General features: G+C 41.3%; 1 protein-coding gene across 2 annotated transcripts in view; it reads left to right on the forward strand.

The window, feature by feature from the left end:
* The first annotated feature begins 6,713 nt into the window (after positions 1-6,713).
* Positions 6,714-23,130, forward strand: part of acsf3 (acyl-CoA synthetase family member 3) — a 45,013-nt gene continuing 28,596 nt past the window's right edge. For both annotated transcript variants that reach the window (XM_073465197.1, XM_073465196.1), the window contains exons 1-5: positions 6,714-6,751; positions 8,233-9,036; positions 12,872-13,027; positions 16,308-16,462; positions 17,175-17,320. In XM_073465197.1, the coding sequence (XP_073321298.1) occupies positions 8,317-9,036; positions 12,872-13,027; positions 16,308-16,462; positions 17,175-17,320 (1,177 nt within the window). In that variant the 5' untranslated portion in view covers positions 6,714-6,751; positions 8,233-8,316. The remainder of the gene's footprint in view (positions 6,752-8,232; positions 9,037-12,871; positions 13,028-16,307; positions 16,463-17,174; positions 17,321-23,130) is intronic.

Here is a 23,130-nt window from a genome sequence, read left to right on the forward strand (position 1 = left end):
TTTTCAGCTAATGACCCCAGGCGCTTCCAGCAAAGCTTCTTCATATTTTAAAGAAAGTCGATAGAGCTGCAGCCCAGTCAGCAGCATTAAGATTCATACAGACGCCACAGGGACCCTGAAAAAATTAATAACACGCGTGTCTAACAATCCTTCCTGCGATTTAGTGGAGCACCCAAGCTCTCTGCCTGAAATGCAAAGTAGTAATGAACACACAGATAAGATAAATTCTGAACATGTATCCCTTAACACACGTACACCCACTCTCTCCTTCATCCCCCTCTCAACAAACACACCCATCACCTTCCCACACTCCTGACCGAAGGTATCCAAACACACTCTTTTCACTGCTCTGCTCTCTGCGATTTTACTGTCTACTTGTCTCCCTCTTTTGTCACTCTGTCTCTCCTTCTCTTAAAAATGAGAAGAAAGGACAAATCCAAGGGCTCTGAAAGACCCAAGACGGCACTACTGAACAAAAGCTTTTTTTTTTTTCACTGTGCCTGGCTATAATGAATTTTTCAAGACCTCATCTGCAGATGTGCAGAGGCATTGACAGGTCCTCTCGCTGCAAGGTTAGCCATTGTCTGGAATCCATCTAAACAGCTCTTTACTTGCTTACAGTTTGCCAGAAGTGTTCACACTATACTGCTGCTCATGCTTCCTATCGTCCAACAAGACAGGGATGCTGGGAGCTAAGTGCACACAAACATTACAGTACAGTATGTTTGTATGTATTCCTTACTTCTTTGAAAAAATACAAGAACACAAAAACACACTGGCACACAGGTTTTGCTTGAGCTTCACAGCAAAATAGCATTGCAGCATTCTCCTAAACAATTGATGTAGATGGGGACTTTACAGCTTGCAGGTGTAATCCATAATCCAAGTCTACGGAAGCCCAGAGATCCCAAACTAATTTAAAAAAAATGTTATTTATACCATCTGCGCAAGCTCATGCACCTTCTTCAAACTGGATGTGCGCTAATGCTTCTACCTTTGCAGCTACAATGAAGATTTCTGTTTAAAAGGGGTATAAATAAAGTCGTTTCAAATCGTTTTGGGATCTCTGGGCTTCTGGAGACTTGGATTACATTGGACAAGCTGTATGGAGCCATTGTATCTGTTGTTTTTATACGTTTTAAAACAAGTCCCCATCTACATCAGTTGTTTGGGAGAATGATGCAACACTGTTTTGCTGCGAATCTCAAGAAATGTTCTGTGGACTACAAAACTTCACCTGACTTTCTATCCGCATGCTGTGAGTAGACAATGACCGAATTTTCATTTTTGGGTGAACTTATCCTTTAATTGTATTTACTTATCAAGATAAAAAAAAAATCAATCATTATCTCACCGAGTGCATGCACTTCAAGGGCAAGCTAGATGTTAGTAAGTTGAAAAATAAATTACATAAAATGCACAGAAATATGTAGAATTTGGGGAGTTTTGGAGGCGCTGTACTGCAGTGGGCTTCTCTTCGATTCAGGCTCTGCCCTCCCTGGGAGGCTAGACAACATATGGCACTGTCTCTGAGAGAACAACACACCACCCAAGCAGCCTCGCAGCCTCAGAGTGTGTGTTTGTTACTATGCATGTGTGTATGTGTGTGTGTGCGTGAGAGCGAGTGAGGGTGCCTGTAGTATGTGCAGATGATGGAACGAGAAAGATGCCTGCCAAGTTTCTTTGCATGGCTGAAGAAATAAATTGATTATGTATAGGAAATGTACATTTTTTTCCCTTTCACATAAGCTAAACAGACATTAAACATGCCAAACATTTGCAAGGCTGTCAGAGCGATTATAAACAACCATGTCCAGAATCTATTTTTATCTTAGCTGTATCATGAACACATTTTAAAATTGATGGGAAATCAAAGAACTAAAGGTTTTACTTTGCATCTGGATGTAATATAGTGCAAAAAATATGCAAGTTTGGCTTCAATGAGATGCTATAACCCTTTCAATGCTCAGAGGCAGCATACTGTTGAGGATGCAGAGTTAGTGAGCTGAATTAGACAGCGAGGGGGAGGCGGGGGGCGGAAGTCCTGATCGTCTGTCTAGCAGCAGAATATTTTCCATTTTCATGTGTGTGAGTTAAAAGGGAAAGAGGAGAATCAATAAAGCATTAGTGAAAAGCCATCAAAATATTCCAGAGCGATCTAAAGCTTATTACAGCCAGCAGGTCAGGAAGTTGGATATCATTTATTTAAGGTGAGTTACCTTAAGACTACAGTTAAATCAACTTTATTCCGTCCATTTGACCACGCCGTCTGCCTCAGTTATTCAGAGAACGTGTAAATTACAATAACAAGTTGTGGGCGTTTTCACATAACCTTTTATGTTATACAGTGTTTCTCCCTAATTAATTTGGTTGAGATCTGCTCTCTGTGTTTTTTCAACCCAACCCAAACAATGCAGACCCACACCATTTACCAACATCAAATCCTCTGGTGGAGACACCTCTCTCTTAGGCTATGATGAGAGGCTCATGTAAGCAGCTCATCAGCAGCCTGTTTGCCCATATGTGCCTCACACCCCACAGTCCCCAGTGGGTCTTGGCTCTGTGCAGTGATACCATCTCATCTGCCAACATGGACCACTTGGAAAAAACCCCAATCCCTCTTCTGGTTGGCCTATCCTGCCCTCACTGGCTAGTGTTATGAGCTGCACAGAGAATGTAGCCAGTTGGTCCACCAAGTCAAGTGCCCAGTTAAGGGCTGGCCAATAGCAGCTGAAGAAATGCAGGTGAATACTGAATAAGAGAGGTTAAACATTCAATGAGAAGTCATCATGTGAACTGAAAATCAGTGGAAGACAAATGAAGGCAAGCACATATTGTCCAACAGTAAACACACACACACACACACTGTGCATTAGCAGGAAATGAATCTTTACAAATTTACTTTCGAGAAGGAGAAGCAATAGTTTTGTTTTGTCAAATCGCTAAGGTCTGAATCCTCAGGGCCAGTGCTGATGATGGCATATGCTGTGGGAAGCAGACAGACTGGATAGCAGGGTCCAGTGTCATATCTGCAGTGTGTGTCTGCAGGTCCCGCGCGGCGACGGTTCGCTTATCCCCCTGCCACCGCACATATGTTTGGGAAACGGAACAGTTGGACGTGGCCGAGGGCTAAAATGGGTCAGACCGACACAGATGGAGGAAAAACTCCCACTGGGTCACTGTCAGATGACTAACACCCACACAAAAAAGTGAGAGAATATTTATGTGTATGTGTGTACCTACTTGTTTATGTGTCTAAGGGGTGATACAGTCAAATTTTGACAAATTTTAACAGCTTGCTGGCAACATCTCTGTTGAAACAAGGATAGACAAAAACAAGTTTTGAATTTAAATTGGGTCATGCAGTGCCTGAGTAGCCGAGAGCAAACCATGAACTCTGAATAAAACCATAGGGTGTCGAAAATTCTTAACATTAAATTTGGCTTTCTGCTTTTTTAACTCCTCTTCCTTGACTTGACTTCACGTATAAACACAACCAAAGCCATATGATCATTAACTTGAGTCTTTGTCTCATTTAATACTGCAACTGTGACCACAATAAACACACTGTATTTATTTTTTTATTTATTTTACAAAATGCTTCTATCAAACTTGACCGACATAACAGCTGACATTTTGGATAAATTGAAAGCTTTGGGTTTTTGCCCTGGGAACGTCAGAGCTTCTCGACAAGAAAAATCAATTGAGAGTGCAGGAAAACCCAAACACATCTCTGGACAGATGGAGAGGAGTTGGCATTAAATGCACCTCAGTGATTAAGTGGAATCATCCAGACCAGTAGATTGTATATTCCACAACAAGAGGAAGTGCCACTGAAACAATCAAGCATTAAATAAAGCAGCTTCTTTCCAAAACAAGGTGTTACTAATAAAATCTTTGGGAGCACATCTCACAAAGGTGCCATTGGAAATTCTCCCTCAAGAGACGAGGTAATCTGCAGACAAAGCTGTCCTATTCTTTATCAGCAATCCATGGTGTCACAGCTAAAATGTATTCAGAGTGCTTCAGGCAAATGTCCTTGGTTGTCAAAACCTCCATTAGAAATGGAATGTGAGGCAATAATTGCAGAGTTGAAAGGTCACACATCCATTTGTTCATTATGAAAATTGAAGGGAAAAATCTTTCAGTATAATCCTTGGCTGACTTTTGATTCGATCTTTCCCAACACAAAGAGATCGGCCGATGCTGCCTGACGAAGCCCGAAACGCATTATTTTGCTGCCACTTATGGGTTTTTTTTCTCACGTTTGTAGATTTGAGGGTTTAGAAAAAACACCTTTGGTAAGCCAAGAGTTTCCACTCGTCTGTCTCCCTGGGCCTTTTTGAAAAGCACTTGTGTTCGACGTAGATACGACATGCGGAGAATCATCACAGAGCATCCGCCGTCTTTCACCTCAAATGAACCATGCCATGACACGATGACACAAAAAGTCCCTTGCGCAGGATACAAGCCATGTTGTCAACCGTGCATTAGTATGTGGGTGGCATGTGCTCTGAGAGGCAGTCATATGTTTACAGTGAATCTCTTGGATGAAAGTCAAGTTTGCAGCTGCAGCCTCGAAATAATTCATCGCTCGCCTTTTTACCCGGGAGGAGCCACAGGTAGTTGATGAAGTGGCAGTGCCAAGACTCCCAACTGGCGAAGACGAAGCGCAGCTGCCAGGAGTCAGCGCGGCCAGATGCCGCTGCTGATGTACCATGTGTTCCAAGCAGGGCAACAGTGTGTTTGTGTGTGAGCTGGGGTGGGAGGGGAGAGAGCGGAGCGCTTGCCAAGACATTCTCACATTGATGCCAACCTGACACATGCTTGGGTACTCCCCACGGTTTGTGTTACCATCTCAGCCTCTCTCACAGATCTGTGGGGGGTCCCCTCTTTCCCTTTTCCTCAGATGCAGTCTTTTGCCAAGATGGGAGTTGGCGCCTGCTTGCGGCCGTCCAGCCCATCAGTGGTGAGATCCTTTCAGGTGGTCTTTGCTGAATGGTGTGTTGGCAGCAGGCCATCGCAGCAGAATGCCAGCTTCTGCTAGATACTCTGTCTGTCATGTTTTCGCCATAACTGTAACCATAACTCCTCACGTCTTGTCCTCTCACCCCTGACAAACAGACGTATACGTGATGCCTTTTATCATCCTCTACTTTTCATCCATCCCTGCAGTTCTCGAGTTGCTGTAAATACGTCCCTCAATGGCTCAGATTCCAGTCCCAATATAAAACATGTCAAAAATATGGCCAACTTCCAGGACGCAAATCCAAAAACATGGGTCGTATGTGCCTTATTTCGTTTCATCGGAGATCGCATTCGGTCATTTTAGGTTGAACCCAGATGAAAAAGCAGCAGTGCCATCTGCATAAAAAAAGACGAAAGACTGTGCAAAAGCCCTACAAATAAAGGATTGTCTGGAAATTACATAGCTGCTGGGGTAGCATAGCATCCCATTGAATAGCGTTTTCCCCACGAATGGGAACGAGTGGTCTTTGACGATACTATTCCTGAGAGTGGAGGGGAGTTCTCTGAAACAAAGGCACCAATTTCGTTAGGAACATGCCATCCTTGTTTGCAGTGTAGGGGGTTTGGGGAGGGAAGTGAAAACTTTTTGAACGTGTGCCATGTCTGTACCATTCTCTTATCTGAGGCCCGCGACTGCCAGCTGGCGGCTGAATGTGCCCACTTGCACTGTGATGATGAAGCCAGCCAAGCTAGTTGGCACACTGAGTGGTAGGACTGGCATGTGATCTAAAGCCAAACACTGCTCTGTGTGGGGTAGCTGCATGTACGCTGCACTCTCCCTTCCCCTGTCCTCGTCTCTGGTGAGCAGCTTTTCCACTGGATCAGTCCTCAAAAATGGGGGTGGAACTTGCCAACAACCAGCAAGCTGAGTTAAGGACTACAGGATGACAGACAACAACACTGTCTTGTACCTCTATAATCAATGATACAATTATCTGAAAATGGCTGTCTGTGAGAGACATGTGACAGACATTGATCCAAGTCTCAAGTAAGCCTCAAGTCAATTTTTCTTAGGCAAGTCAAGTCTCAAGTCAGGTCACTTCCCCTCCCAAAGATTCTGCAGTCTTACTTGCAGTTTTCAGTCTTTATAAAGAGAAAGGAAAAGGTATCAGTACCTGTCTGATAATGATATTACTGGCCAATGTATCTGCTGACAGCAAATTGTATTTGTATTATAACTGATAATCAGTTAAAAAGATTTAATCAAATATTTTTCATTTCTGACAAATATCGACAACAGACTAAAAAAAATTATTAAAAGAACGTGACTTTAAACTCAGACAAGTCATTCAAGTTATCAAGTCAAGTCAAACAGTGACTTGAGTCGACTCAAGTTGAGGTCACAATGACTCTAGTATACATCTCTAGTCTGTGGAGCCATTGCATCACTGCATTGACCTTAAAAAAATATCAAAACAGCAAGAAAAAGGCTAAAATTGATCTTAAAATCAAATTTAATTCAGATCAAAAGCACTACAATTAAATAACTTTCCGCAGAGATGAAGTCGTGATCTCATAGCAGGTGCATTTAATCATTTAACGTGAAATGTGTTAAAGAAAGTATACAGCGTCATTAAAGTCACAAAATGTTCTTTGACAATTAAAAACTGTTTGTTCTGTGTACTTACGAGGTCGGAACCATTCGGGCGATGTGTGTTTCAGCTCGGAAGATTAATGCCGCTGCGCCGTCCTTCACTACAAGACGTACCGGCTTCTGTTTTAGGTAAGGTGAACACGAATTAAAGGAGATACGTGTGCAGTGAAACACAGGTCTTACTTGAGAAATATTTATATCTTATTCGATGTAGAAAGTGGACGTTTATGGTCCGACATTTTAGCCCTTATTTCGGCTGAAGTCCGTCAATGCAGGGTCGTCTTCAACTGTCAGTTAGCTAACTTACCTAAATAATGTCAGTGATTGTCACCATTAGCAACCTGTAAAGTTAATGTCACCGGTACTGAACCCGACTCAGAAAGAACCGATCATTTTCACACATGTTTCTGAAAATAGTTTAAAACATAACTCAGCTTCAGACTCTCTCCTCTATGAATTAAACGATTGTTTTTTACCAAGTTGTCCGACCAACAGTCCAAAAACACGATACTGTTGATAATTAAAGGGATACTCCACCGATTTTACACATCAGCTGCACTTAATTATCGTAGACAGCGCTACCCTGCCTGTGATAACAGCTGCACAACATCTTCTGAGGCTGTGGTGGGAGCTTTCCAGAGTCTGACAGAATAATCCCGAACATGTAATTTCAGTTTAAGCTTGAACCTTGACGTTTTTAAGAAGAAAGCTTGTGTTACGAATTAGAGGTGTGGGATGTAGTGATGGAAAATGTAGCATCCAGTGTTTGGCAGGATTGACAGATTATGTAACCAGTAATGTAACTAAGTACATTTACTCAAGTACTGTACTGAAGTACATTTTTGCAGTACTTGTACTGTACTAGAGTATTTCCATTTATGCCACTTTATACTTCCACTCCACTACATGTTGGAGGCAAATATTGTACTTATTACTCAATAGATTAATTTAATAATTTAAGTTACTAGTGACTTTTCAGATTACATGCTGCACCAGAGCCAAAGAGTGCTTTTTTTTTGCCTTTCATGGCTTTACTCGATAGGACAGCTAGAGAGATGACAGGAAACGGGATGAGAGAGAAGGGGGGATGACAAGCAGCAAAGGAACGCAGGTCAGACTTGAACCCTGGACATAGCCTCTGTACATAGGACGCATGCTCTACCAACTGAGCTTCTGTCCACCATATCAGAAAGTATTTAGACTTTTACTCAAGTCTATCTCAAGTCAGTATCTTTTACTTTTACTGAACTATGACTTCTGGGTACTTTATACAACACTGTATGTAACTAATTTGGACAATCTTTTGTAAAGCATGAAAACTGCAATACTATATTGATGGAGCATTCCTTTGATTTTTCTCTCATCAACTTATTGACAATTAATCAACTAATGATCTTTTTTTTCAATCTGCATTACATCTACAGATACATTTAAGCTGCATGTAGTGAGTTTGTGTTATATAGTGCGATTCTAGATGAATGAAAGCTTAAGGGAAGTGATTGTCAACTAAATTTGAATGTTAGAGAAGGAAGTCAGGAGGATGAATAGATTTGAGAGGAAGATGTCAAACTTTGTGTGCTAATATGCCTTTTTTTCCTGTCAATTCACAGATAGTCAGTTATGAGCATATGCAGGTGACTGAGGATGGAACCATCTTGAGGTTCAAACTCTGCAGGATCTGAACACTTTTAGACATGCTGTCAGGACTTGTTGCTGCTGCCTGCCACTCTCTGAAGTGTACTTTGCCTCACTGGAAAGTTGCTCTTCACAGAACTCATTGCTCGTCAAAGCAAAGGCAATGGCTACTGGGAACTGTGGTTCAAAGAAGGGCTCATGGATGGACTAAAGCACCTTCATGGAGGTTAAACCAGAAGCCAGTGTTTGCCAGAGCTCCAGCATTTGGAGACAGGCTGGCTATCGTAGACAGCAGTGGCAGCCACAGTTACCAGCAGCTGTACTGCAGCAGCTTAGGTCTTGCAGGTAGAATTAGCACCGCTCTCAAATCAGATTTTGGGGGTCTGGAAGGCAAACGAATCTCCTTCCTGTGTGCTAATGATGCTTCCTACACAGTGGCACAGTGGGCAACTTGGATAAGTGGTGGGACGGCAGTACCACTCTACAGAAAACACCCCGAATCTGAGCTGGAGTACATCATCTCTGACTCCCAGAGTTCACTGTTGGTGGCAGGACATCCCTATGGTGAAACTCTCGAGCCACTGGCGCAGAGGCTGGGGCTGCCATGCCTGACACTGCCCCCTACTTCTGACCTAAGTACTTTAGATGGGGCAGACTCCCAAGAGAAGGAGACAGCCATCACTGACTGGCCTGATCGACCAGCGATGATTATCTACACCAGTGGTACCACAGGGAGACCCAAGGGAGTTCTACATACACACAGCAGCATCCAAGCCATGGTAAATGTTGTCTTTTAAACTATAATGTAATTGGAGACACAACAAAATACACGCTTCTCTGACTTAACAGAGGATGGTTAAGCTGGTGCTCATTAGAGCCCGACCACTACTGGATTTTTCAAGCCGATGCCAATACTGGTACTTGGGAGTATAAGCATTCAAGTATTCATATATTTACACAGAATATATACATAAACACATAATTTTATTGCAATTATCCCTCAAATGTGGTTATCAAACACTGTCAATGAAAGTAGCATTTTTTACAGTTAAATGCACAGAAACAATAAACTTCACTGGAAACCTTGGGCATCTTTATCCACATTATGTTCCAGCAAAAAAAAGTTTTTTGATTCTGATTTTGATACTAGCTGAAAATGTCAGCCAATCGCTATATCGGTCAGGCTCTAGTGAGAATGGACTCGAAGCTGTGGCTAATTAAAATACCGAGCAGCAAGGGTTGTCTATGAACCAGCTATTGGCTCTTTGTGTTTACTTGGACATTTTAAACCTCAATGACAGCTAAACCTGCCACTGTACCTAAAACAAAAAAGTATTTTTTTAACTTAATTTTTAAACAGCCAATGATGATATTAAATTCATCCAAGGGGACTTAATTAAACTTTTTTCAGATTTAATATTATTAACAACATACTTTGTGTTCTATTTAACAGCGCTATGTTGTACTAAATAGTGAGATTATGATATTGATTGATATACTCATAGAAATATTATCTTACTGCAGATATTTCTATATTGAAGAAACCCATTAGATAAATGCTAAACTAGGTCTGAGGTAATTTGGAGACGGTATGCATCTTAGTCACATTAAAAAAATAAATGAAAACAAATCTAAGGGATCCATAAAATATTATTTGTGTATGTGATGTGTAATATAAAAAGATGAATGTCAGTGTATCATTATCAGATACTGTATCAGTCAGGCTGTAATCGATATATTTGCATTGACATTTTCAAAATCTACACTCCCATCTTTGATTTTATTTTCTTAAACCTCCCTAGTCTGTGTGTCCTGCCCAGATATTCTCCAAATAGAAGAGAAGAGATTTGTTTGCAATTTAAATGTGACGGCAAATAGCAGAATTACTTAAAACATCTTCATCTTTGCATCTTTGCTTTGTGATCCCTCATCATTAGTACATACCCTATTAAAATTCATGGAAACCAGTACAACTCAGCGGTTGTATACATTTTGCCCCATGAAATACAGAGTTAAGTATTAATAGTTATCCATGGGCTAAAAGGTGTGGTACCACCAGTCTAATATTTAAACACCTTTCTGATGTATTTCTTATATAATTGACAGCCAGCTTAAATATTCATGTCAGTACCATTTATATTGACAAAAATCACAAGTCTCTGTGTCTGATAATGGCCTCCAACTCAGCAAGAGTTAATTTTCTTTATTTAATTTTCAGGAAGTTCAACTAGAGATGTGACCAGAGCTCCACAAATCAACAAATACAGACGGATAAAACGTCTGCATGTTTTTGAGTATTCAGACACCCCCTCACCCATTCGACTCCCTGATTAGCATCATTGCTCTTTTGTTCCACTCGAGCTTCTTGAATAATCACTAATTTATGCCATTAAAGATCTCCTGAAGATTTCCCTGTATATTTTTAAGTACAGCTAACCTACATGTCCAATAGTGTGGAAAATTAAATCACTCTGAAAGACGACAGAGATTCATTTGTCTCTGGTTGGCTCAAGGAGGTGTCTGAGTGAGTGATTAAGTGAGTGTCTGTTTTTACTGGAAGGCAACAACATCAGGTTGTCAGAATTCCTGCAAAGCTCCTCTGCCAGGTTAATGTGAAGGAAGACTTGAGACAAATTTGGACCAGGTTAGATTTATGATTACCGTCTGCTCCCTATCATCCAATCCACTTCCACCATTTCTGATGTCGTTACAATATGTTTTTTTTGTTGTTTTTTTGTGTGTGTCATTTTCTGTATCGTTCAGTATTTAAACACCTGTGTAATGCCTACACAGACAGCAATGATGCAATTCTTCCTAGTGAATGGAACACTGTATGCCAATTTCCTAATGTAATGATTACAGACACGCAGTTCACGTTAGTTACAGACACGCATCATGAAGAGTGTCAGAGGTGTAATGAGTGCCATCTGAGTGATCAGAATCTGCAGTAACATCTGTAACAAAGACCACTCCTCACTAAGCGTTTTTATACTGGACAGCACCCCGCCAATTTGGCTATCCTTTTTGCGGCTAGGTCCGCGAATTTAGACAAAGCGCGGCATATTGGGGGTCTGTTTTGGTCTGCCAATATGACGCCTAGGAGGGTACACTTTTTGCCACCTCCATTGCTATGTAAATCCAAGTCGCCGATGTCCCGGCAATTGCGTGACATGGGCGGAGGTGTCGATGACGTGCACTGTTGTGCAACCCACAGCCGGGAGTTTTAAAAGCAGGAAACAGCTGATCACAGCAGTCAGTTCATCACTTCATCCGCGGACGTCAAGATGAGCAACTGGAAAGCCGCTGAGATCCGGGAGAAATGTGGCGCATTTTCTAACTAAAAGGGGCTACTGACCCATATTGCCTAGTTGTTGGAGTTTTTATTTCGAATAGAGCCAAACATTAACACAAGGCCTGATATCTGCATGCATGTGTGTTTATAAACAGGATTATACTTTATTATCTGCTTACACAAACAAACAGGAAACAGGACACAATAACCACGTACAGTATGTAACATACTGTAAAGCCGTTCAATACCACTGTCGGGAACAAATCACCATATAATTGCATTAATAAAAGTTAGAACAACATAAGCTTTACAAAGCTAGTGTTGACATTAAACGTGTTGTAACACATTATAGCCTATTTCAGATATTCCTCTATAACTGGACACTCACAGGCGGAAAATATGCAATCGTTTAAACAGACACAATTCCAAAATGAATTGCTGAGCAATCATTAGTGGTTGTCAGGAGCGCAAGGATTAAGTTCAATTTCCATTCCCTCCATAATCACCTAATCTAATTTTGGCAACTAAATGAACCTTAATGGTGAATTTGAGGAGTTTATCATTTTGAATCCAGAGTGGAGGACAGAGAGTGTTACATGTTGTAAAAGACAATTTTGTGATTTTGAGGGATATAGATAAAATTGACCTTATTTGACTTGAGTAGAAGGAATTCTAAGCTAATATTCTTTATTCCTGATATATCTGGTGGCGTAATTCTTTGAGAAATTGTCCAGCAATCCACTATTTACTGTTCAGGACTTGTATGACAACACACAAGTGTTGTCTTTTCATGGTTTTAAAGGCTGCATTAAAGTAAAGTGATGCCTTTTCCTAAACCTAACCCCATTACACCTTTGAGCCTATTTAATTGTTTGCTGGTGATTTTTCTTTTATTGCTAACTGCTAAATCCATGTGATGATGTGCCACCATATTAAAAGACATTCTTTCATAGCGGCTATAATGATAGCAGACATATATTTTTCAAAACATGAAGTATAAACACAGGGAGAAATTAGTTGTTGAAGAGAGTAAACCGATTTCTCCACCTAGAGGAGCCTTAATGGACCAACTGGATCATGATAAATTTGAGTTATTATTATGCTCTCCAATAGCAGCAATATCCATTGTTCAGAGGGGTATCTGGGCAGAAGTAATTTTTTTTATGAATTACTAAGTGTGAAAGCAGCAGGTTGGGAGGTAAAAATGTTAAATAAGTAAACTAAATCACAAATATTGTAATAGATGTCTGCAACAGTGGAAGCTGATTGAGATAATTCATCGTAAAGACACCCTCTCTTTCCTCCCATGTCTCATCCATCAGGTCCAGTGTCTGGTTTCAGAGTGGGCGTGGTCCAAAGATGACATCATCCTCCACACCTTGCCGCTCCACCACGTGCACGGCATTGTTAACAAGCTTCTGTGCCCGCTCTGGGTGGGCGCTACCTGTGTCATGCTGCCTGACTTCCAGCCTCAGAAGGTCTCAACTGCCCTCCTCCCTTTCTTGTCTATCTTTTTCGTTTGGTACAATATACCATTCATTAACTCTCCTTAACAAAAGAGGTAGTTGTACAGCTGTATGGTTCAGGAAGTGACTGCAAGACCCAAGCTATCGTTGTCAATGAGGCATATGGACACAGTACTGCTGGGCTGAAAAAGACCTTCAGCTCTTTCCACATCACTCCCTCTTTCTTTTTCCCTTTCCACTTCCACTTTTCTCCTCCTTCCTTTCTCCTCGCTTCATCTCCTCTCCCCCCTCTTCCTTCTATCAGTCTCTCCTCCTCTTCCCTCTCTGACTGTCAGACTAAGTGTTTGGGGCTCAGTGATGAATTGCCCTGTGTGGCTTTGTATCTGACCAATGCCGACTCACGGCAGGGGCTTAAGCAGCGGATCAATCGATGAGCTGACATTGAAGGATGATAGTGCTTGTTTGGCCCAAAGAAGGGAGGGGAAGATGGGGTGCTTAGAGTGTGTGTGTGTGTAGATGTGGCTTTGGCACGTATATGGGTGTAAATGCACGTGTTTTCCAATGTATGTGTGTGTTTTGTTTTTGTTTGTTTTTTTGTATGTCAGGACCTGCAAAGCTCAGTGGCAGGGAAGGTAGATGGAAAGGAAAGGTCTTTAAAGGACATATGTATCTGTCAACATGGGTATTGCTACACTGTTACAGCTATCAGTATTCAGCTGTTATCCCTGACCTTGTGCACCAAACCACAAAACCCCTCCTCTCAGCCTCAGAAAAAAACCTTTATTCTCCTCCTCCTCCTGAAGTTACAGTACATTGATGAAGTGATCGATAGTCTGTCTCTTCTATCCCCTAAGATCTCTGAAGGGTAGCCTAGGCAGCAGAGGCCGCCATTGATTTTTTCTGATATCGCCCGGAGATAGTGACAAAGATTTTCAGTGCAGGAATTGTGATCCAGTAAATCGCAGATAAGTCTATTTCAAGTGTGCTGTTGTAGACTGACAAAAGCAGATACTATTCCTGGGGACATTGGGCAGATTGTGTTTGCATCCCCATGGACTACTTCATCATAGCAGCTAAAATTGAATTTAGGAGAGGAAATTCAGTCACATTCAGATATTGTTGAGCTTTTTATTGAAAGGGCATCGAAAGTATCCCTAAAAACTCACATCTGCCTGTTCTATAAGTCAAAGTCAGAGCTGATGTCTCTAGAGTAATATTTCACACACCAGTGGTTTAGGTTGGCGTTGGTGGATAAAGAATGTTCACAATGTTTAGCAATATTGGTCCAGACAAAAATATCTTACCAACTGTTGGATGGATTTCCATAGGACTTCGCACTTCAACGTTAACATTTATCTGAAATTACCGCTCAGCCAAACTACAGTCTAACAGAGCTGGTAGCATGGCTGTAGACTCTTATTTTGATAGTACATTGAGTTTCAGTACCAGTACCAAAACTATTATTTTTCTCTAGAACACCTTTTCTTCCCTTTTTACCAAACTAAGCCAAATGTATCCATGTCTAACTGCACAAAAACATTTTCTTGATAAAACAGTCTGAAATTAGCAAAATTATCATAGCTGATTAAAGGAAACAGATGATAGAATCAGTACATTGGACGTAGATACAAGCATCAATGGCAACTTTTGATACCTAAGATACATTAGTGCTACGAACATATTGACGTTCAACATCCATTCCTTCGCAGGAAGAATTGGCAGTTGTGTCGGAGTCCTGTGTTGAGTGCAGGGCTGAGCAGCTCATTGAGTTGTTTAGGATGCAGGCCATGGCTCCGGGTTCTCACCACATCCTGTCCCCTAGGTGGAGGCCAGCTCTTTGACGGACATAAATTGCCTTCCTCTCCCCACCAGACTGGACTTGGTGGAAGCGCTCCACTGCACTTGATAGACACCACCCAGAATGGTCGGGGCACACTCAGTTAATAATCCTCCTCTCTGCACAAAGTTTTATTCTGTATGTGCACAGGTGAACTGTGAACGGCATAAATTTTTCAGCTTGTAATGATATTGTGAGAAACGGGATAGGGTACCAATAAGACCGTTGACTAGTCTTAATCATCTTAGCTTTATTCATCTATATATTTCATTTTGTTTATCCGAGGCAGAGGAGGTCAGAAGAGAAGTTGGTAGATAATAGATTAAGTGAGACTACGATGAGGTGACTCAAAGGAGAAGTGGAAGGAAGAGTTTAGAAATTGTTGGCACATTAAGAAGGATGTGGTGGTAGTGCAGGTGAGAGGGATGATGGTAAAGACTGCATCTCTCTGTGTGTGAGTATGTGTCTAGGTGTGTGTGTGTGAGAAAGAGAGAGAGACTGCAGAGGCAGCGAAGCAGGAAATTACGAAACGGAGAGAGAAGGTAAGTGAATGTGAGATAGGGAGCGGGGGGAGAGGGGGGTAGAAAGAAAGATGAAGGGAAGATGTCGGGTCAGAGATGAAAGTGGAGAATGAAAAAGAAGCACTTGGGGAATGAAGGTAGAATGTGGGATGAAGAAGAAGTGAGGATAAGTAGACTGAGAGGGGAATGGGAGGGGAGACAGCTGGGGAGGAGCTGTTGTCTCCCAGGGGGGGAGATGGGACTTAGAGAAGCTGTCGTTCACCTTCACTTAATTCATGCTGTCGTCCCATCCTCCCATCGTCTACTGCGATGTACCCAGACTGTCTGTGTGTGTTTGTGTGTGTGAGGGATGAGGTGGAGTATATAGGGTGGGGTGTGTAAAATGGCTTTGTCCTTGAACAAGTGAGTTTATGTGATATTTGAACAGTATTTTTATGTGTGCATTTAGTTCACGATGTATGTTTATGTCCATTAACGTCCTTTGTATGTGTGTGTATTTAAAGCGCTGCTCTTGATGCAGCAGAGGACATGAGTGGCTCCTTCTGCAACAGTCAAAAAGCACATTTGTCAAAAGTAGCCATGCGGAAGGCCTTTTAACTGGCCAGCGTGCCGGCTCTGCCCTACAGCGGTCTGCTGTTTTCTTCCCCCTGACCTTTACAAATTTCGACTTTTCTTTCTTGTCTTTTTTTGGCGTGGTGTTGACAGGTTTAATATGAGGCTGCTGTCTGGACCTTACTCTGCCATTTATATCAAAGAAAAGAAAAAAAAATGTCACTTGCACATGCACTAATGGATGAATCTGGATGTAATAATTTAGTTTGCATGGCCCCTTTTCCTTATCTCCCTCTCTTCCTCTCCCTTCCTCCCTCTTCAGTTATATGTTGTGTTTATCTCTCTGTTTGAGTGTCTCTCTCTCTCTCTGTCTGGGTCCCAGGTGTGGGAGATGCTGTTGAGCTCCAAGGCTCCTGTGGTTAACGTGTTCATGGCCGTGCCAACTATCTACTCTAAGCTGATCCAGTACTATGATCAGCACTTCACACAACCTCATGTCAAGGACTTTGTCAAAGCGGTGTGCAAAGAGAGGATCAGGTACTCACTGTGCGATCAATGACATGTCACCTTTCTCAGGGGTAGATGTATTTGCGGATAACGTGTGTGTGTGTGTGTGTGTGTGTGTGTGTGTGTGTGTGTGTGTGTGTGTGTGTGTGTGTGTGTGTGTGTGTGTGTGTGTGTGTGTGTGTGTGTGTGTGTGTGTGTGTGTGTGTGTGCGCATGCAAATTAAAGGAAAATGTGTAATAAATACAATAAAAATTGAATAATTATTTATATAATTTAATTTCTATAAAATGTAAAACAAATAATTGTGAAACTTCTTTTAGTTTTAACCCAACAGTCCAAAACCCAAACAGTTTCCATTTACTGTCATTAATGACAAAGACAAGCAGCAAATCCTTACATTTAAGAAGCTGGAACCAGCAAATGTTTGACATTTCACTTGAAAAACTGAATCGATTATTAAAATTACAGAATTCTCATTCTATCAACTAGTTTATCAATCTACTATAGTTGCAGCTCTACATTACATGTGACTGTCTTACAACACAAATAGTAAGAACTTTGGATGTGCAAATCTGCACAAATTGTCTTACTAATTATATGAAACACCTCACAGGCATTTCATAGACTTTCAAGGCCATCGTTACACAAACGTCAAAGATGATAGACTGAAAAATTGACATGTTTCTCAAAGTTTTTATGGCATAGTAGAGTGTTTCCCTCACATTCGTCCCTCTCCCTCCAGGCTGATGGTTTCGGGCTCGGCTGCTCTCCCTCTTCCCACGCTGCAGCGCTGGGAGGAGATTACAGGACACACACTGCTGGAACGTTATGGCATGACCGAGATCGGCATGGCACTGTCCAACCCTCTCAACGGCCCACGCATCCCAGGTACTCAAGTTTGACTGACTGGATACACTTACACAACCACCCACACACACACTTAGACTTTTACTCAATATGGACATACACACATATATATAGGAGGAAGCAAATTAAAGTTAGATAAAGTGACTTTTTCAGAGTTGTTTATTCTTATACTTCTTGTGAAAAAAATATCAATCAGGCTCGGGTGTCAGAAACACTTACAGCACTAAAACAGCTGAAAGTCAAGGTCTTGATCCTCTTCCAAGTGAACTGTGGTGAGGTTACAAGCCAACTGCTGGATCAACGGCAGGAAACCAAGCTAGAACAGAACATTTTTTTAAAAAACAGGTTTGACATCTGATAATCAGCAGCTACTCAAACTTAAAAACCTTTTAATTACAAAACCATTGACTGTATAAAATATGGACAGAGCCAATGTGGAAGTGCCTTAAACCTGCATTCTTTCTAATGGCCAGCACAGGGAGACCACTGGTTTCAAGAAGAGGTTCAATTGTATGTAAGCTTATGAGAAAATGACCCTACTTCTCACTTGATTTATTAGGTCAGTAAACAGTTTTCTAATGACTTTATAGTCTTAATCACTAGTTTCACGGCTTCTTCAGTACAGCATGATGTTCATTTTGTAAATTATAGTTACATTTAGAGTGAAAAGACAAAAAAGCAGGGTATGCTTGATGGTGTCACTACCTTGATAAGTAGCTACTGCCCCCAAGTTTTCAGTCAGATCCAATCAGGATATTCTCCCTACACCCTCTAATATAGTCACTTCTGTCTCATAAAAACAAAATGCAATGTAATGCCAAACTTGAGGGCTCAAAACGGTAGTCCACAAACTAATGTGTGATGCCACAGTGGGTTTATACTTGGACAAAACAGACCAAGGGTGACATTTCTTCTTGTGGTCTTAACTAGCATAAACACCAATATTTACAGTAAAGAATGCAGATGTGTTGCGGTCCAGCACACAGTCACCCTGATGGATGAAGGCAGACTGTAGAATGTGGATGTTATTCACATCAAAATGTTCGTCTGAGATTTGTTATCAGAGGCTTTCCGTAAAAAAAAAATAACTTACTCTAACTAACTTTTCTCTGTTGTTGCTGTGTAGTAATTAAACCCTACATGTAACTGCCATTGCTCTTCAGAATTTTGTAGCTAATGATCATCAATCAACAAACTTGCAATCAGTGATTTCTTCCACTACAATCACATGCAATATATATTTTTTTAATGTCCAAGAAACATGGCCTGGGAGTATGATTCTAGACAGAGCTTGAGGCTTTCATGGAGATTACTTCAAATGAAAATTACTTCCTGGAGCAGAGGATTGGGGTTTTTGATTTCCCCTCTTTCGTGAAGTTGAGTCTTATTTTAAAGCAGCTGATAATAGCACATCACAAGTGTGGTTTTGCTGATTTGTTGGTGAAGTTTGCTAGGTGTCACTTACAACAGGGCCAAATTTGATTAAAAGCTTCTAGACAGCTAGATCTTCTAGCAAGTATATTATAAACTAAGATAGTGTTATTTCAACACAATTTTGATGACTGTATTTCAATGTTTAGTAGAATCCAATGGACCAGGTTTACAAATTAGATGCCACTGCAGTAAAAACAGCTTGTTATATTCAGTCTGGATTATTCTGCACTTTTGACCAAAGAAAGCAAACTTTCCTCTTCCATATTGTTCCACCTCCCTCACCAGTTTGATTCAGCCCTTTGGCTTCACATGTTGTGTTTCGATTGTAGGAAGTTTTCTCTGGTGTGATGTCAGATAAAACCCCATGATCCCAACTACACCTCCCTCACACATGCACAAACAAAGGCAGGGTCTGAAAATGAGGTCAGACAAGCGGTGGTTGCTTTCTTCTCCTGTCTTCTCCTGTCCTCCCCCCTTCCTCTCTCTCCCCACCTTCTCCTTCCCCTCCTGTTCCCCAGCCAACTCTTCCTCTTTACAGGTAAAGCTAATTAGCTTGCAAGTGGATTGAGTAATCCTCTGTCTGGCTGTTTTGTTGGGGTATTGTTTTGTTTGTTTGTCAGGTAATGTTTGGCATAAACTGAGCAGGCTGTGTTTGATTCCTCTCCAGTGATTATTAAGAATGGCTTCAAGAGGTCTATTGATGTTTCCACTGCAGCACAGACACTTTTTTGGAAGATGTGTGTTTGCGTGCATGTGTATGTGTATGTGTGTGAGTGTGTGGGGAGGTGTGAGTGTGTGCAGGCATGAGCTTGTGCCTGTTGAGTCAGTGTGTTCCTGTCTTGTCTTTAAGTAGGTTAAAATGGATCAATAGCACCTATAGGAAACACTCTCAGCTGAGTAGAGGTGTGCAGTCTCTCTCTTCTTCTCTTTCACACACTTACTTTCTTTTCTGAATGTCCTCCACCAAAGAAGACAACTCAGCTTATAATACACTTATTGAAAGCAATATTATATTACATAAATACATTTCTACTATATTTAGGACATCTAATTGGCCCGATTTTGTTGTATAGCATACAGGAGCATTTGGAGCATTCCAGATTAACAGCAGTGTGGCTTTCTAGGTCATATTGCCCCTTTTAAGATGTAAATATGTGAGATTAGTTCAACCTAGTTTTTATCTATTTCATTATCTCACTCTGCCATCCCTTTCATCTTTTCGATTTGTCTTCTACTTTTCAGCCTCTTTTTTTTTTTGTATTTTTACCAGCGGTTGACAGACATGGCTTTTTCAGAGCCGATACAGATACCAATTATTAGAAATCAAGGAGACCGATACTCAAAACCGATATTCATTCGCAGTAAAAATGAAAATCTTTTAGATTTTAAAACAACCAGTGATGGAATGACCCAAAGTACAGTTTACTTAAGTACTGCACTTAAGTACAATTTTGAGGTACTTTACTTGAGTATTTCCTTTTTCTGCTACTTTAAATTTACTTTCCACTACATTTATTTGATACATTTAGTTTCTAGTTACTTTGCAGATTAATGTTATTTTATTGTTTATAGGCTATTAATTGTAATGTTTTACCAATCAGATAGCTTTGTGGGTGGGACATTGTGTGAGAAGATGTTGTATCAGAGCCAATATAGCATGTTTTCGAATTAGTTTGTTTTATTGGCAATCTAACAGAAAAATCACTGATACCTATAAAAATGCTGAATAATCGCCCTGGCCCTTATAATCGGTCAGGTCGATAATCAGTCTCTTTATCTGCCAATACAGATTCCTATACCAATACCAGAGCTCAGTTCTCTTGAATATTATTATTATTATTATTATTATTATTATTATTATTATTATTATTATTATAAATATTATTATTATTACTTTTACTATTACTGTTATGGTAGGTATTATGTGTAAGGCACCTCAAGGTAAGGCATCTCAATTAATGTTTGAAAAACAAAAAAAAGTGCACAGACATGCATTTGCAGCTATTAGTCAGTAGATTTCTATACATTAGTTCAAAAGTCATGAGGGAGTTTCGAAGAATGCAGTAGGACTGGTACAAGGATTGGAGACTCAATCTGGTACCTGATAAGTGAACTGCATCAGTGTCTGCACGCAGTGCTGATATTGAATCGGATTGGTTCCAACTTTTTACTGATCTACAGAACAGAAACGTCATCACATTCTGTCATCTTGCCAAACCTTTATGCCAGGGGTCACCAACTACATTTGTCGGAGGGCCAGAATTTTACTGGACACTCACCTTGGGGGCCGGACCCCCAAAAAATTGAAATAAAAATATAATTTTGGCATAAAATTATCACTTAATGTTTATTTGTTTATATTTTTTCATTTCATTACAAAACTGAAGGCATTTTTAGCCTTTATGAGTCAGGTTCCTATCACTTGTACCACAGTCAACCAGCAGGAGTGATAGAGATACTTTGTCTCAATTCAAGTAAACTTTATTTATAGAGCACTTGAAAAACAAACAGATGAAACAAAGTATCGATATAGGGCTGTCGTCCCTGGCTTCAGCGCTAATACAGTTTCAGTTAGTGGAAGGAAAAGGCCTCTTAACACAGGTAGGCTAAAATGGCACTCTCAAAGGCCATGAAACGAAAAGTTGACGCGGAAAACAGATCCTTTAATGACGAATGGACTGAAAAGTACGCATTTATCATGCCAACCTTCAGAAATGCGTTACCTGTGTGCCTCATTTGCAACGAAACTGTTGCTGTTGCAAAAGAATATAATCTGCGCCGTCACCACAACACTAAACACACAAATTTCAAGGATTCATATTCTGAGCAGTCAGAGGCCCGAAAGAGAAAAATTGCCACATTGAAATCTGCGTACTCCCGTGCAAGTGGCATTATTACTCGAGCTTTAACTGATCAAGAGAGAGCAACGTGTGCATCAATGCAGGCTGCCTGGGTGCTTTGCAAACATAATCGACCTTTCACAGAAAGTGAGGTTTTCAAGGAGTGCATGGTCACAGTTCTGGAGGAACTTGCCCCCGACAAATCCATGGACAGAATTATTGCAGCTGTCTCTCTGCTTCAACTGCCGCGCGTCGTGTATACGTCTTGGCAGAGCATGTCCAGCAAGTTGTCATTGAAGGGATCAAGGAAGCCAAATACATTTCGTTGGCCATTGATGAGTCCACGGACAATACGGATATCTCACAGTTGTGCGTTTTTGTCAGATTCTTTGATGGCAAAGATTTCCGAGAGGAGCTGCTGGCATTGCTTCCGCTGGAGGACAACACCACTGCTGACATCATCTTCGGAAAACTGGAGGATTTTTTTAAAAGTCATGGATTGTCCTTTGATAAAATCAACCTGATAGTGACAGATGGAGCACCTGCTATGATTGGCAAAAACAAGGGTCTGGTGAGCAGAATAAAGACTGTCGCTCCTAAAACTAACGCGCTTCACTGCATTATCCATCAAAGTGTGCTGTGCGCAAAGCTAAGTGGGGAGCTCAAAGAGGTGATGGAGAAAACAATGAAAATTATCAACCACATCAGAGGAACCTCAAGCACACAGCATCGCCTGTTCCACAAATTTGTGCTCGAATCCGAGGCTTCTCATGATGACCTGTTACTCCACAATGACGTGCGCTGGCTCAGTAAGGGCAAAGCACTGGAGCGCTTCGTTGAACTCAGTGCCCAGGTAGTGGAGTTTTTGAAACAAAGCAAAGCAAAAGCGGCAGCTGACCATCTCCGCACCATGCAGGACAGCGAATATATGTCCAACGTTGCATTTTTGACAGACATTTTCTCGCATTTGAATGCACTTAATCTCCAGCTGCAAGGAAAAGAGAAATCAGTGGTGGATCTGGTGGAAAAACTCGATGCGTTTGGGAACAAACTTGACCTTTTTAACGCAGATTTGTTGTCGGGGAGGCTGTTGCATTTCAGCACACTGAAGAAGGTGGGACAAAGCCACGTAACAGACAGGATGAAGAAATTCATCACACAATTAAAAGACAACTTCTCCTCCAGGTTCGATGACTTTTTAATTCCCAGGGATGTCATTGGATTTGTGCGTGATCCTTTCAGCATCAACCCAAGTGGAGAATTCTCCACAAACGCAGTGAAAATGATGTCTTTGGACGAAGCGGCCATTCAGAGCGAACTGGCTGAAATCCAGGCCGCAGGGGACCTGAAGGCTGCTCTCCGTGGTGCTGAAAACCTGGGCGCATTTTGGTTGTCCTGTCCCGAGGAGTATGGTACATTGAAGACGCTGGCTATGTATGTGCTCACCATGTTCGGTTCGACGTACACCTGTGAGGCTGCGTTCTCCAAAATGAACAACATAAAAACACATGAGAGGAACCGGCTGTCACACCAGTCCTTGGAGGACTCTTTGCGCAT

The sequence above is a fragment of the Pagrus major genome, chromosome 4 (assembly GCF_040436345.1).
Source record: "Pagrus major chromosome 4, Pma_NU_1.0".
In the NCBI taxonomy this organism is placed as follows: Eukaryota; Metazoa; Chordata; class Actinopteri; order Spariformes; family Sparidae; genus Pagrus; species Pagrus major.